Source organism: Erpetoichthys calabaricus, chromosome 1, assembly GCF_900747795.2.
Source record: "Erpetoichthys calabaricus chromosome 1, fErpCal1.3, whole genome shotgun sequence".
Classification (NCBI taxonomy): domain Eukaryota; kingdom Metazoa; phylum Chordata; class Cladistia; order Polypteriformes; family Polypteridae; genus Erpetoichthys; species Erpetoichthys calabaricus.
Genome location: NC_041394.2, coordinates 143,636,294 through 143,652,037, shown reverse-complemented (window position 1 = coordinate 143,652,037; position 15,744 = coordinate 143,636,294). Strand labels below are relative to the sequence as shown.

Genomic DNA, 15,744 nt, shown 5'->3' with positions numbered 1-15,744 from the left:
AATCTGAACCAAAGGTTGGGGAGATGGGTGTGTGTGCCAGAGAATGAGGGGTGTTAGTAACAGGATTGTCAATCTTAATTAGAAATCTCCCTAAAGGGTCTGTTCCAGATACATATGCCCCTAATACATAAATACCTGAGTCATGCAAAGAGGGGTTCTTCAAAGTAATGATCAAGGGGTTACAATGGTTGTCAGCACATTCATGAGAGGCATGTCCTTTTATGATAGAAAACCGATTTTTCAAACCGTATTTTTGGGCCTCAAAAGGTTGATAACCCCAGTCCTCAGTTCCAGTGTTAGCAAAAACCCATTGCCAGTTGTCGCAGTCACTTCCCCTCATACACACGTATTTGTCAGATCCGGTCCACTGGGCTTGTCGACCAGTTCCACAGTTGATAATAGAGCAGAAATCAAACTGCACTGATGTGGTAATTCCCAACGGGAAAGTCAAGGTGACCAGGGCAGTAGACAAGGGAAAAGAAAAGCATAGTAGCACAGCAATCAAGGGTGCCATCTCTTGCAATGTGAGGCGTGAATCCAGGCAGGCAGTCCTTCAACTTTCACGGCGTGTGGTGTGGATAGAAGAATTTGAAATGGTCCTCTCCACCTAGGCTGATGCCAGTGTTTCCTCCGAGTATCTCGAACCAGGATCCAGGTGCCCAAAGGAATTGGTAAATCCTTGGAAAGGGGACTGGTCCTCCAGGCTTGATTAACCTGCTGGTGGATTTCCTTCAACGAGGTTCGTAAACCTGCAAGACTAGAGAGAAGATCATTGTCCACAGTATGCAAATTCACATTTCCTACAACCATGCCAACAGGCATGGGACGTCCGGTCAGAATCTCAAACGGCGATAATCCCAGTTGTCGGTGTGTCCGTCCCCTTAGTCCCATTAAAGCTAAGGGTAGTGCATCCGGCCATGATAAATTAGTTTGTTCACAAATTTTTGCGAGTTTAGCTTTTAAAGTGCCATTACATCGTTCTACGATGCCTCCGCTTTGGGGATGGTATTTACAATAATGGTGCACATTAATTTGGAGCCAGGTGGTTAATTCATTTATAACTGAGTTCACAAAATGAGTGCCATTATCTGTTTGTAACTTTTGAGGGATACCCCATCTTGGAATAATCTCTTTAATTAGTGCTTTAGCTACTGTTTTGGCATCGCTGTGTTTTGAAGGGAAAGCCTCTACCCATCGGGAGAACACATCGACAATCACAAGACAATATCGGTACCCTTTAGACGGGGTTAGTTCAATGAAATCCATTTGGAGGTGTTCAAACGGACCCATTGGATTAGGGGTAACGGCGGGACTTACCTGGGTACCTTTTCCCACATTAAACTTTTGACATATTGCACAGCGTCTGCAAAATTGCTCTGCATATGTAGAGAAACCTACAGCTTCCCAATGTTTTTCAACATCTCGAACCATGGCATCTCTTCCTGCGTGATCGAGGCCATGGGCGATTTTTGCCATTCCTGGGAAAGAGGCTTTTGGGAGAAAAGGTTTGTTAGTGTGTTTATGAGTCCAGACTCCATCAGAGAGGGACCCTTCTTTGGACCATTTTCTCCTTTCGATATCCGTGGCTGCACTCTGTAAAGAAATAATTTGATTATCAGGGTCCTGGTCATTTCTCTGTTGGAATAAAGAAATTGGTGTGTTATTATATGCAGCCTCTTTAGCAAAGTGGTCAGCTAATTCATTCCCTTTGCTAACAGGATCCTGTTTTCCTGTGTGAGCTTGACATTTAACAATCGCTAGCTTCGATGGTTTGGTTATAGCTTCTAAAAGGGATTCGATCAATTTCTGATGTTGGATGGGTTTGCCAGTACTGGTCTTAAATCCCCTTAGTTTCCATAATGCTCCATGATCATGGCAGACTCCAAAAGCATACCTGGAATCTGTATAAATTGTTACGATCTTCCCTTCGGACAGCTGACATGCTCGAGTGAGTGCTATGAGTTCAGCTGCTTGTGCACTTAAGCTTGATGAAATTCGATTTGCTTCCAGCAGGCGGTCCCCTTGGACCACTGCGTAACTAGTTGAGGGTGCTCCATTTTTCAATCGCAAGGAACATCCATCCACAAAAATCATTTCTCCAGTTTCTAAAGGTGTTTCCTGTAGATCTACTCTAGGTTTTACAACCTGTGCTATTTCGTCATGGCAATTATGTGGTTCTCCTTCGTTGTTAATTGGGAGAAGAGTGGCTGGATTCAAAGTGGAGCATCTTTCAATTGTAACATTTGACAAAGTACAAAGTACATTCTGATAGTGTATTGCCCTAGCAGTAGTGAGATGTGAAGTTTTGGCTTGTACTAGGATAGAATGTACAGCGTGAGGCACTTTAACTGTTAGGGGGCTCATGAGAACTACATCCGTGCTTGCTAATACAGCTTCTGTTGTTGCAGCCACAGCACGAAGACACGGAGGAAGTGCTGTGGCCACTGGATCCAGTTTTTTAGAAAAATAAGCCACCGGTCTTTGTTTATCTCCATGTTGTTGCGTCAGTACTGCATTCATAAATCCCTGCTTTTCGTCCACGAACAAAGTGAATGGACGAGAATGATCAGGCAAACCTAGCGCGGGCGCAGATAGAAGAGAAGCTTTGAGGTCACAGAGAGCCTTTTCAGCCAATTCATTCCATTGGACCTGGCCAGAAAGGGGAATGCCAGGAGTATTAGCCAATTGTTGCAACGGCTGTGCTCTTTCAGTAAAATTTAGAACCCACTGTCTGCAGTAGCCCAGAATTCCTAAAACAGACATAACCTGTTGTTTTGTGACCGGTCTAGGAAGATTTTGGATGGCTGTAATGCGATCGCTAGAGAGAGCTCTTGTTCCATACGTAATGTCATGACCTAGATATTTTACAGTTGTTTTGATTAGCTGCAGCTTAACTTTAGAAACTTTATGGCCATTGTCCCCCAAAAACAGCAACAATTTCTGGGTATCTATTGTACAATCTTCTTCCGTAGCGCTACATATCATTATGTCATCTACATACTGTATCAATGTACTACCTCTTTCCGGCCAAAAGCCTTCTAAATTTTGGGCAAGAGCTTGTCCATAAACACAAGGGGCTTCAGTGTATCCCTGAGGCATGACGGTCCATGTCCAACGGCGGTTTTGGAAAGTAAAAGCAAACCAAAATTGAGAATCAGGGTGAACAGGGATAGAAAAGAAAGCATTTGCTAGGTCAATAACGGAGAAGTACCGAGCGGAAGGAGGGATAGTGGAGAGGATAGTGGAGGGATTAGGGACGATAGGGGCCCTAGGGAAGATAGCAGAATTCACTTGTCGCAAATCTTGTACGAAACGCCATGAACCGTCAGCCTTTTTTACAGGTAGAATGGGGGAATTGACTGGAGAGTATTCGATTGGAATAATGGCACCGCGTTTGACGAGATCGGAATGTACGGCGGAGATGCCAGCCTCTGCTTCGGGAGACAGAGGATACTGGGCACGGTGCGGGCGGAAGGAGGATTTCGGGTGGATCACCAGAGGCTCACAATGGGCTATCCTTCCATAATCATTCTTTCCCTGGGACCATAGTGAATCAGGGAGCATAGAGAGCCAAGAAGGGAAAGTGGTTTGCAATGAACAAGCAAAAGAGGAAGGACGGCACAAAGCGCGATGTACTAAAAAATCAGTTTGAAACACCACTTTAGTTATTAAATGGTCAGAAGTATCAAAAATACCTGGAGTAACTTGTAACCAGTCTGTTCTTTCAAGGCATTTTTCCACCCATGGCCCTATTTCCCCCCATTTAACAGTGTGTGATTTAGCTAAGGAAATATGAGGCACTGTGCCGCCAAGATAATATATGTGCTGTGAGCATGTAAGATGAACAGAAGCAGCTGCCTTTGTGGATGAAATAAAAACACAGTAGATGTGAAGGGTTTCGGGGCAAGTACCAGAAGTAAGGAAAGATTCTAGCCAGGTGGTGTCTACTTCTATAGGGAAGTATTGGGCAGTACAGTGTAAAATGTCAGGGGCCTGTAAATTGGGAAAAAGACAAGGGGAAAAAGAATGTAGGGCTTTGAGGAGAATGGTGTGTGGGGAAATATCTAAAGTCCATGCTGCAAAAGAGGGTTTGGGATAAGGGGTAATTTGACACAACAACTTGGGGGTTGAACAGAAAAAACCTTTTTCAGTCATGAGCAAAGGTAGTTGAAAAGAGTAACTGGAGGTCCCTGTGTTTTCCTATGGCCAGTATGGTTGGTCAGGGGTGTCAGAGAAAACAGGTGGAATAAGGGGAGGTGGGGGCTGTTGCTGTCTGTGAGGGCACTGTCGACGAAAATGTCCAGTTTCACCACAGGCGTAGCAAGAGTAGGAATTAACATTGGGATTAAAGGGAGAGGGAATAAAAGGATTCTTAAAGGGGGTCTTTATTTGGATTATTCTTCCTTTCCCTCCCATCTGCCTGTGGTTCAGTGCCTGTCTGAACTTTTTGTAATGTAATTAGCAATTCCTCTTTCTCCTTTTTAGCCTTTCCCTCATTTGCCCGCAACAATTCATTCTGTTTCTGTACTGCTTCTAAATTTCTGTCTTTTATTACTAATTCCCATCTATCGAACATATCCATTCGATACGGTCCACTATTATAACAACCCTGCTTATTCCTACACAGGATCTTCCTGACTTCCTGTATTTCACTTACATCTCCTGTCCCCTCTATCGGCCAACGCCCACCACTCTGTCTATTCCATTTCTTACATGCCTTCTTGAAATCTAAACCTGTCTTCTTTTCTATAAATTTTCTAGGAGACCCATTTTTACGGGGCGTCTGTTGATCCTCCGAAAATAATTCTTCCAGCATTAATGATTTTGATCCCCCTGTGCGGCGATTAACAGGCTTACTGTTATAAGTTCCCATTATGTCCCCTTGCTCTCCCGGGTTCTGTATTTAATTTTCCAACTATATACTGATTCGCCTAATCCCTTGTACGTATGAATCAGCGAGGCATTAAGTGTGCCACTCACTAAACCTAAACTGTTCCCTTCTTAGTTTCAAGGGGAGACACCTAACTATCGGTACTGATCCAGTTCCCAGGAGAACACGGTTTTGTTGCTTATTCCGTATGTAGATTTATTTATTTTCCCATAGCGCTACATATCTTCCATAGCTACATATCTTCCATAGCGCTACGTATCATTCCGTCCTAACAGCAATCCTGTAATCTGTGCTCTTTTCGGTTTATATTTCCATACCACCCCGTTACTCGTCCCGTTAGCCTGTCCGCTCACATCCCCGGATTCCAGCTCAGGTGACTTCGTGTCCGATTCGGTTCAAGTCTCCATCACCTTAAGCAACCCGTTGAGATATGAGTATGACTAGACGGTCAACAGGAAACTCGCCCTCCCGTTATTTAGAAAATAAAAAATGTTCGGAAATCCCCCGGTGCTTACCCCAGCCTGGAAGTGTGCAAGCTCTGTCTGGAAATCCGTTCAGTCACCGTGGATGTAGCAAAGAGGAGACCAGGGACTCCTCACGCAAGAACTGTTTCAGGACAGGGCAGTCCTAACTTTTGCCGGAGCTGCATGCTCTGCTGCCGGAGATCTCAAGTTGACGGCAGTCCGCTGGTAAGACGGATCACTGAAATGGTCTCGCTGGAGGAGTCGACCGGCCGTCTCTTGCCCCACGTCCGGGCGCCAAAAAACTGTGGACACTTTTTGTGACTGAAGACAGAGAAGAAAATTAAAATTAGTCAAAACCTTTTATTAATACATACCAGGCAAAGGTAAAATGTCAGAGAAACACAGTCCTAGGACACCGCACTTCATCTGCCTCGAGCGCAGATGTCCTTGTTCTTTTATACCTTTCTAATCTCCTGATCGTTGACCACGTAAGCAAAAAATAGCGTCCTGACTCATTGTACTTTTCCAATTTTGTAAAGTCATTACCCTAAAGGTATATTTTCTTGTCACACACATCATCAAAAGAAACTTCCAGAAAGTATACATGCTTTTTGTCACGTACGCAAAACACAAACAAGTTTCATCATTCTGTCCTATTTTCTGTACACACATACATTTTGTTCAATTACATCTTTTTATGTTTTCACACTAGCATCTGTGTGAGCATTACCGGGTTTTTGATCAGTGCAAGTATGAGTGTCGCACATACCTTTTGAGATGTGAGAGGAAAACTAATCAGACACAGGGAGAATATGCAGATTAGATATCAAATTTCAGATGCTGCTGTAGTGAGGCAGCAGTGTTAACTGCTGTGTTGTTCTGTCACATCAGAAAAACTAATATACTTCATATTTGTACATGAAGGATAATGATTATTAGATGTTTTTCTCCATAGTTGTTAGTTTTATATGTATTTAATGTAAAATTTACATTCCTTAATTTCAGTGTTGAACTTTGCGAATATATGGGTAGCAGATTGTATACAAAAAGGACTCGACAGAAGCCCAAGAAATTTTTCAAATCTAATTGCTAATGCAGTTAGTCATGTTTAGGACCAGCTGATTTTTGGAGAGCTTGTATTTTTTATATTCATACTAGATGGTTCTTCTTACCTGTATCTCCACTCCCCAAGCTGTTACAAAATGAAGCTGCAGCATGTTAAAAAAATACTAATTAAGTGTCCTGTCTCCTTTCCATTTAGGTGCCGTCGAACTCTGATAGCACAGCATTTTGATGAAGTCTGGGACTCCAAACAGTGCAACGAAATGTGTGATAGCTGTCATGATGATGCCAGTAGGTTTATGCTCAATTAAGTATGTGACACAAATTCAATGCTTTATTTCTGCTATCATTTTGTACTTGCAGCACACTATCATTAAACTTTAAAGTATATCAGAATAAAACAAACTGCCGAAATAGGTGCATAAAGTTATAAAGCATATTTATGAACATTAATAAACACATTTATATATTTACACAAAGTCTAGACAATAATCAGTCAGACTTTAAAGTCAGCAAAAAAGAGTCCCGGCCAGACTCTGGAACTGATGAGTATACACTGTTGAGTGTGCTGGTGTATATGTTCTTTTAATTGTTTATTATACAAAATACAGTCTCTTAACAAACTTGATGAGAGTCAGTAGGGCCACCTTCTGCAAAAGTGAAGTATTGGCGGCAGTAACTACCTTTGTCCAGAGGTTACCAGGATCAAAGTCAGCTTCTATCAGATCAAGGTTTTTTTGAAGGTTTTTTGAAGGTTTTTTGTGCATTACATATTTTGTAGGGGTGCCAAAATAGCCCATAGTGAGTGGTTTTCTTTGCTTCTCTAGAGAACTCTTTGATGCTCCACACTGGAAATGCATTTTCCTTTTACAGTAGAATTTGTTTTCCTAGAATGACATTTTAAGTCCATGTTTTAAGACATTTAAAATGAGTCTGGCACTGGTATTCATCTTTGGAGCTCCTTCATATACTGAACTGCATTCATCACATGCTTAAAGGTGGATACCACACTCTTATGAACTGTTCCTCTTTAATCTAGCATCTACAATAATGCTTTATCAATATCTTCCTCCACATGTGTTACTACAGTGGCTTGTCAGGCCTGGTGCATGTTTTCAAAGCTCCAATTTGTATCATCAAAGAATCTGATGAAGACAAGTAATTGAGGACTGGTTGTATTGTCAATTGATCCACCTTACTAAAATGCATTTTGTATTTTAATATCACACTAAGTTGCTTATTCAAATCAAATGATCCCAATTCTTTTTTAGCTTTTCTTCAACCATGGTCTGCACTACTTTATTATTTAATTTTATTGATATTATTTGAAGAAAACAATTCCATACTGTAGTTGTGTTTGGTAATTTTGGATAAAGTTCTACAGCTTTCAGTTTACTTCATAGGATGATTCAAGAAACAGTGTGACACATATTCAAATAATTCCACAGACCAAATATCTTCGTTTTAAAGGTTTTCGTAACATTTCAAAGCAAACCAGTTCACACAAAAATAGAAAAAAAATTATATTAAAGGAAAAGAAAAAATCTGTTTAAGGCTTATGTGTCTTGTTTCATTTGTCTAAGTTTGTTCATGCAGTCATAGTTTAGGAACATTAAGCAAGTGAAACAGTCAGAAAACTGTATGCCATCTCCTATTTCTTTTATAAACCTATCTAACAGTCCATGCTAGCAGTAGAACTATTTCGTCACTGGCTTAATTAACACTGTTCTACAGATATAGCTAAGAAAGTTCTATCTCATGTTAACTTACAGGGAGTAAAGGCTATACCATATTCTTAGTAACTATGAAAATCTGACATTCTATAGAAAGTAATCCAACACTATATGCATTTAACATTAAACATTCACTTTTTAAGATCGGTTGTTACACATACAATCATGTCAAACTTAACAAACCATAAATCAGTCCCTGCCCGAGAGAAAAAGAGGAGAGACTACAACATGAGCAAATCTTAACAACAGAGAGTGGAGAATGTCTTTTTCCCTGATATAAATGCTTATTCTAAGATTTGATTAATTACCGTATATTTTCTAATCTAATCCTCATTCAGTTTTTGCTGATTTCTTAAATGAAAAAAATTTAGTTTGCGGTTCTAATCTGCACCACACCTTTCCATCAACCGCCCCTTGCCAGTCTGAAAAATCAAATGCGCAGTTTCTTCAGAAGTAGTGTGGTGAGTATCTATTGCATGGGAATCCACCCTGGAGAGCATTATCGTCAGATCTTTCAAGGAGTGTTGCATACACAATGCTTTGGACAGATCCAAAGGAGAATGATGGTGAAGATAAAGATGATAGTGAGCACGGACAACAATTCAGTTATGAGTGATGACGGCGAGTCTGATTAAATAATAGAGATTGATGTTTTTTCTCTTTTATTTTCAATTCCTTTCCTTTCAGCTGAAACACCTATCCCAAGAGGTGTAATAGCGTAAATATATTGTTCTTGCAGCACGTACAGCTCTCGACTATGAATCTAATCTGCAAGCGATTCGAATCTGTATCCAATTTTTAAAATTTTTTTATTTTTTTGTTTTTGTTTTGTTTTAGACCTCTGAAAATTTAAGAAGGGTGCGGATTAGATTCGAAAATATACGTTAGATCTTGACATGTTTTTTAAAAAAGTTTTTAACAGATCCTCTAATTGAGAATTCAATTTTTTTTTCCAATTTTAGATAGTACAGAACATCAGTTACTTATAACAGGTGGGCTGGGATTCTTCCAGTTGAGCAAGAAGTCTACAAGCTAGTAGTGTGGTATAAGCAATTACAATCAATTTGCACTTAACGCCCATCCAGGAGTCCACCGAACACAGCTGTTAATGTGTTAGGAGTGATTGTGACTTCAAGGCTATCTGATAGGCATTCAGAGATTTTAGTCCAAAATGATGCTAATTTGTTGCACACCCAAAACATGTGGCCCAGCAAGGCTGGAGCTAAATTGCAACGTTCACATGTTGAATCTTGACCTGGGTACATTTTGGACAATTTAAACAAGATAAATGTGGTTGATAAAATATTTTAAGTTGGATGATTGAATGCTTTGTGCATATGGAGCTGGAATGTATTCTGTGCATGGCTGCCTTCAACTCCTTTTCTGAGACGTTAAGTAAAAGATTCTTTTTCCATCGTACCCTGGGATCTTTGAAAGGATGAGACTTTAAGATGTTTTTATATATTATTGAGAGTCTTCAAGACTGATTAGTATTGCCTCTGGAATGGAAATGGGTGGGAGGTGAGGAAAATGATGCAGGTTCTTTTTAGTGAAGTTTCTGATTTGAATTTGGAAAAATTGTGTTGATGGGAAGTTAAATTTGAAGTTTAATTGTTCATAAGATGCAAAGACATTATCTATACAAACATCTAAGTGTTTTAATCCTGGACATTTTCCAAACATTAAATACTGTGTAGGTTTGAGATGGTAAGAAAAGGTATTTATCATGTAATGATGCAATAGATAATAGCTTCTGTGTCTTAAAGTGACTCATGCATTCCATATTCTGAGTGAGTGATGGGCAATTAGATTATCAGTATATTGACGATAATTTGTATTTACTGGGGCACAAAGCAGGGCACATAAAGAAGTACAGCAAGATTGTATTCCTACTACAGACCAAGCTTGTGTATATTCATTAATTTGTGTCCAGATCTCTATCGCTTGTATATTTACCGCCCAGTAATCAAATTGAAAGTTTGGTAGTGCCATGCCACCTTCTGCTTTAGGTCTTTGTAGAATTGCCCTTTGGATACACAGATGTTTCAAAATCCAAATAAATCGGGTTATAATTAAATCTAATTTCTTAAAGAACAATTTGTTAATGAATATGGAGATGGCCAGAAATAGAAGCTTGGGAATGATATTCATCTTTATAGTACTGATTCTCCCTGCTAATGTGAGATTAAGGGTAGACAATCTGTTCACATCTTGTTTCATTTTTTTTTCCATGCAGACAACAAAATTTTGTTAAAAAATATCTACATTTATGTAAATGTTTACCCCTAGGTATTTGAAGTGATCTGCTAAAATAAATGGGAATGTGTCTAATATTGTGTGCCACAGAATTCACTGGAAAAGGCACACTTTTATTCAAATTATCTGAGTCCGGATATCTTCTGAAATTCTCCTAGAGAATTGAGGACTGCTGGTGTGGCGGTTTTGTGGGTCTGATATATACAGTACCATATCATCTGCATATAGTGATATTTTCTGTTTAAGTCCTTCTCTGGTAATTCCCTTTATCTCTTGATACATTTCAAAAGGGAATGGCCAATGGCGACTGCAAAGAGCAATGGTGATGGGGGCATCCTTGTCCCATATCACGTTCTAGTTTAAAGTAGTTTGAAATAATGTTAATACAAACAGAAGCTTCTGGACTAGCTATTGAGTAGTTTGATCCATGCACATATGCAAATTTGTGCAATGTGGTGAATAGGTAGTCCCATTCAGCCACGTCAGATGCTTTTTCTGCATCCAAAGATAGTAAGATGTCTGGTGTGTTAGATTTTATGGTTGAGCATATTACATTAAACAAATGTCGAAGAGTAGAAGCTAAGTTTCTGTCTTTAATAAATCTGGTTTAGTTTTGTTTATTACGGAGGAAAGCACTCTCTTAATCCTTATAGATAGAACTTTGGAGAGTATGTTAACATCATTACTCAGAAGTGAAATTGGTCTGTATAATGCACATTGTAATAAGTACTTATTTTTGCTTGAAAATATGATAATTAATGCTTGGCAAAAGTTTTGAGGTAAAATTTTGTTATCTCTAGCTTTTATAAGTGTTGCTAATAGCAGTGGAGCTAACTTATTTGAAAGTTGTTTTTTTTTTTGTTTTGTTTTTGTAAAATTCCACTGGGTAGGCATCATGCCTCCTGTTTTCCCACACTGGAGTGAGTTTATAGCATATAGTAATTCTGAGACTGTTGGAGCTTTATCCAGTTCTTCTGCACTAAGAGTTTCTAGCTGTGGTATTTGTAATGCTTCAAAAAACTCAGGTTGTGTCTTATCATCTTTAAACTGGGTAGAATATAAGGACTTATAGTATTCTCTAAATGTGTGGGTTATTTTGTTATGGTCAATGATTTTATCTCCATCTGTGTTGGTAATTTCTGTTATTGTGTTGCAAACTTGCTTGTTGATTTGGTGAGCTAAGATCTTATTTGCCTTCTCTCTGTGTTCATAGTATTGATGTCGCAATATGAAGTTGAGTTCCATTTCTTTTGTTGTCAGGAGATTAAATTCTGATTGCAAAACCTGTCTTTTACTATATTGTACCTCATTTGGAGAACCTGGCATATTTTTTGATCTAGTTTGGTAATTTCGTTGATTAGCTCTGACTCTTTCTTGGTTTTGAATTTATTTTTGTGGGAAAGATATGAAATAAACTGTTCTCTTAAAAAGCCCTCAGCGTTTCCCAGAGTATTCCTCGTCAGTTAATGACAGGGGTTAAGAAGACAGCTACGATATGAGTATATAGGGCACAGTGATTTTAAGCTCCATGGACATAGGGGCGAAACATTTGATAGTGGGCAATTAATTATCAATAAAGAAATAATCTGTTCTTGAGTAACTGTGATTTACTGGTGAGAGGAAAGAATATGCTGTGAAGTTTGGATTTAAAAATCTCTATGGGTCTGATAATTTATGATCCATTACAAACTGTGTGATTATTTTTGCAGTGTTATCAGCACTGTAGACGAAGACCTATCCATGTTAGGATTTAAAATGCAATTAAAGTTTCCGGCCATTTTAGTTTTATGAGTGTTCACATTAGGAATAGATGCAAATGCATTTTGGATGAAATCTCTGTTATCCACATTAGGTGCGTAAATATTTATCAAAATTACTTTAGGTTGAAATACATTACCCATCACCATGACGTATCGCCCTTCAGGATCAAATATTATGTCTGATTTGCCTGTTTTGTGTATTAAGATTCTGTCACCTCTAGTTTTCAGTGTGTAGCTAAAGTGAAAGATTTGGCAAAATGCAATCTCTTTGTAAGTGAAACTGGACCTTACTTTATTAATTAAGTGAGTCTTCTGTAAAAATACTATCTTGGCATTTAGACCTGTTAGGTGAGAAAATATTTTTTTCCTCTTTAGATCATGATTGAGACCTTTAACATTCCAGCTCACAAAGACCACTGTTTGGTCAGAGAGACACTGCTTTTGAACCTTCTGAGGACATTTTGTAAACTTAAGTAAAAGTAATATGTTGTTTCATACAATAGCTTTAGCCATGATTTCATATTGTTGTTAAGTATTGTTTGCACTTGCTGTGGAATGAAATTTTATATGTAAGTTGATAAATATTTTGTATATCTTTATTTGTGAGTCAGACAAAGCAAGTGTAGTGTTATTGTTTCAGGATTCCATTGATGAGAACAGCAATGCTTTGATTTCTGAATAAATAACCTGCCCCCCTGAGTCTTTAGGACTGACTCAAGATGTGAATTTTATGGAAGGGTTTGGGGGAGTACCTCAAACTAGTTTGGCAAGTGATTCTCTGCAGAACATACTCTCACCCCCCACAGGAAGGCCAACTGGAGCATCAGATCAGCTTGGCAAGAGTGACTGTGTTTGGACTGAGAACTTAAAAGCTGTCCACAAATCCATAATCAATGAGACTGGGGGATGAGTTGTACCAAAATTCTGATGGTCTAAAGTTGTTTGGGATTAGTTTTGAATCAGAGGCCATTCTGTATGAAGGCAACCTATAGATGTAAGGATTTGAACAGAGAATCTATACATTTGTTTGCTTTACCTTCCCTCCCTCTCTCTCACACACCATAGCAACAGCACACTGAGAAGCACAATACACCAGCCATATTGAGATAGGCATGCAGCCTATCTTGAAGAAAACTGAGTAGAAATGATGACTTAACTAGAGACATTTAAGTAACTACAAGTCTGTGTGTCACCTGAAACTACACATCTAGCATTTATCAAGTTGTATGGATGCCAGTATTCACATGTAGTTTGCTTATTATTATTATTTTATGAATATTATAAATAACACATTATTTAAACTTGTAGCTTAACTCCTGCTTGTCTTTTACTCTATATACAGTGGAACCTCGGGTCACAAACGTCTCGGACCACGTACAAATCGGGTTACGACCAAAATGTTTGCCAAACTTTTGCATCTGTTTACAACCACACACTCGGATGACGAACAAGCCAGTTTCCCTTCCGGTTCGTACGCGCAGATGATTTCCGCACGTGTTCAGTCTCTCCTTGTGCATTCCCTGTGCAGCAAGCAAGCAATAGAGAGAGAGAGCGAGAATGAGAGCACGAGAGAGCAAGCGAGAGAGAGAGCATGAGAGCCCAAGCAGAAGAAGCAAACATTACAGAAGAAGTAAACATTTAGTTTACTATTCCACTGTGCACTCTATGGTATAGCTAACTATTTTTGTGCTTAAAAATCTTAAAAAATATATATATTTACATACAGCTCATATGGTCCGGAACGGATTAATTGTATTTACATACAATCCTATGGGGGAAATTACTTCGGGTCACTGCCAAATCGGGTTGCGACCAGAGTTTTGGAACAAATTACAGTCATGACCCGAGGTTCAACTGTTATTGCCTGAGGTTATAGATATACAAGGGAAGGTGGAAATAAGTTACAGTGATCCCTCGCTATATTGCGCTTCAACTTTCGCGGCTTCACTCTATCGCGGATTTTATATGTAAGCATATCTAAATATATATCACGGATTTTTCGCTAGTTCGCGGATTTCTGCGGACAGTGGGTCTTTTAATTTATGGTACATGCTTCCTCAGTTGGTTTGCCCAGTTGATTTCATACAAGGGACGCTACTGGCGGATGGCTGAGAAGCTACCCAATCAGAGCACGTATTATGTATTAAATAAAACTCCTCAATGATATATGATATGCTTCCCGCTCAATGCTTCGCATACTTAAAAGCCCGAATAGCACCTATTGATTTTTGATTGTTTGCTTTTCTCTCTCTCTCTCTGACATTATCTGACATTCTCTGCTCCTGACAGAAAGGGTGTGAGCAGAGGGGCTGTTTGCACACTGGCCTAGAGGATACGGTTGCTCCTCTAAAAAATGCTGAAAGACTACCTTCATTCCTTACGGCTGCTTTGTTGGGTGGGGGTGGGGGTATGGGGGAGGGGATGTGCTTTGCATACTTAAAAGCCAAACAGCATCTATTGTTTGTTGATTGTTTGCTTTTCTCTCTGTCTCTCTTTTTCTCTGACATTATCTGCTCCTGACGCGCACTCCTTTGAAGAGGAAGATATGTTTGCATTCTTTTAATTGTGAGACGGAACTGTCATCTCTGTCTTGTCATGGAGCACAGATTAAACTTTTGAAAAAGAGACAAATGTTTGCAGTGTTTAAAAGTCCCTGTCTCTACAAGGGTGTTATTTCATGTCTAGAGGGCTGTAATAATGTTATAATAATGTTAAAAAAACGTATTTAGAAGGTCGTAAACAGGATAACTATGCTCTAACTGCAAAAATATTCGATTTATAAATAAAGAATCCTACTTCGCGGAAATTCATTTATCGCAGTAGAGTCTGGAACTGATTATAAAGTCGACCCTCGTTTATCGCGGTTAAAGTACAGTACCTTTATAAACAGTGTTAAGGCAGTGGGATTTGAGGCATTCTGGTAAAGTCTACACAGTTAAAAAAAAATAAAAAGGATAAATAAGAAGTTAATTAAGTTTTTCCACCCTAAGTGAGGCTACACCACACTTCGCAAAGTCCGAGTCCTCTGACATGCCAAGAGATAGAGCATGTCCAAAATGAAACAAAAACACCCAGTAACAGTGTGGTAAAGATTAAAATTGAGATATCTTATGATGATACAGTCCAGATTCAATACATCTAGGGAATGATGTTAAGTAGTCCCCTTGGAAATGAAGAGAACATATGATAGTACAGTACAGATACAATAAATTTAAGGTATGTGTTAAACAGTCCCCTTGGCCAAAAATAAAAGAAAGTCTGATAACGCTGTAAATAACTAGTTACTTAGAGGTTACCAAAATGTACATATATTTAAAAGAAGAAATTTCATTACTATGATTTAAAAGAAAAAAAGCTGGCCAAAAAGGAAATAGAACGTACAGCAAATGTCGCATTAAAAATAGACCAGGTTACAACCAGAATCTTCTTTGCCTTACCAAGACACGATATGACTCATGATCATCTTTTAAATGATGTCAAGATCAGTCTCCTCTTTCTGTCTGAGAATCAACATCAAATTTTCTTTAACTCGTAGTTTGTCAAAACAGACAATCAGGTGTCAAGAAATGAGCAGAGAA

General features: G+C 39.0%; 1 protein-coding gene across 2 annotated transcripts in view; it reads left to right on the top strand.

Moving 5' to 3' along the window:
• Positions 1-15,744, top strand: part of recql (RecQ helicase-like) — a 73,932-nt gene that overhangs the window by 47,630 nt on the left and 10,558 nt on the right. For both annotated transcript variants that reach the window (XM_028806682.2, XM_028806690.2), the window contains exon 12: positions 6,617-6,708. In XM_028806682.2, coding sequence (XP_028662515.1) covers positions 6,617-6,708 — 92 coding nt within the window. The remainder of the gene's footprint in view (positions 1-6,616; positions 6,709-15,744) is intronic.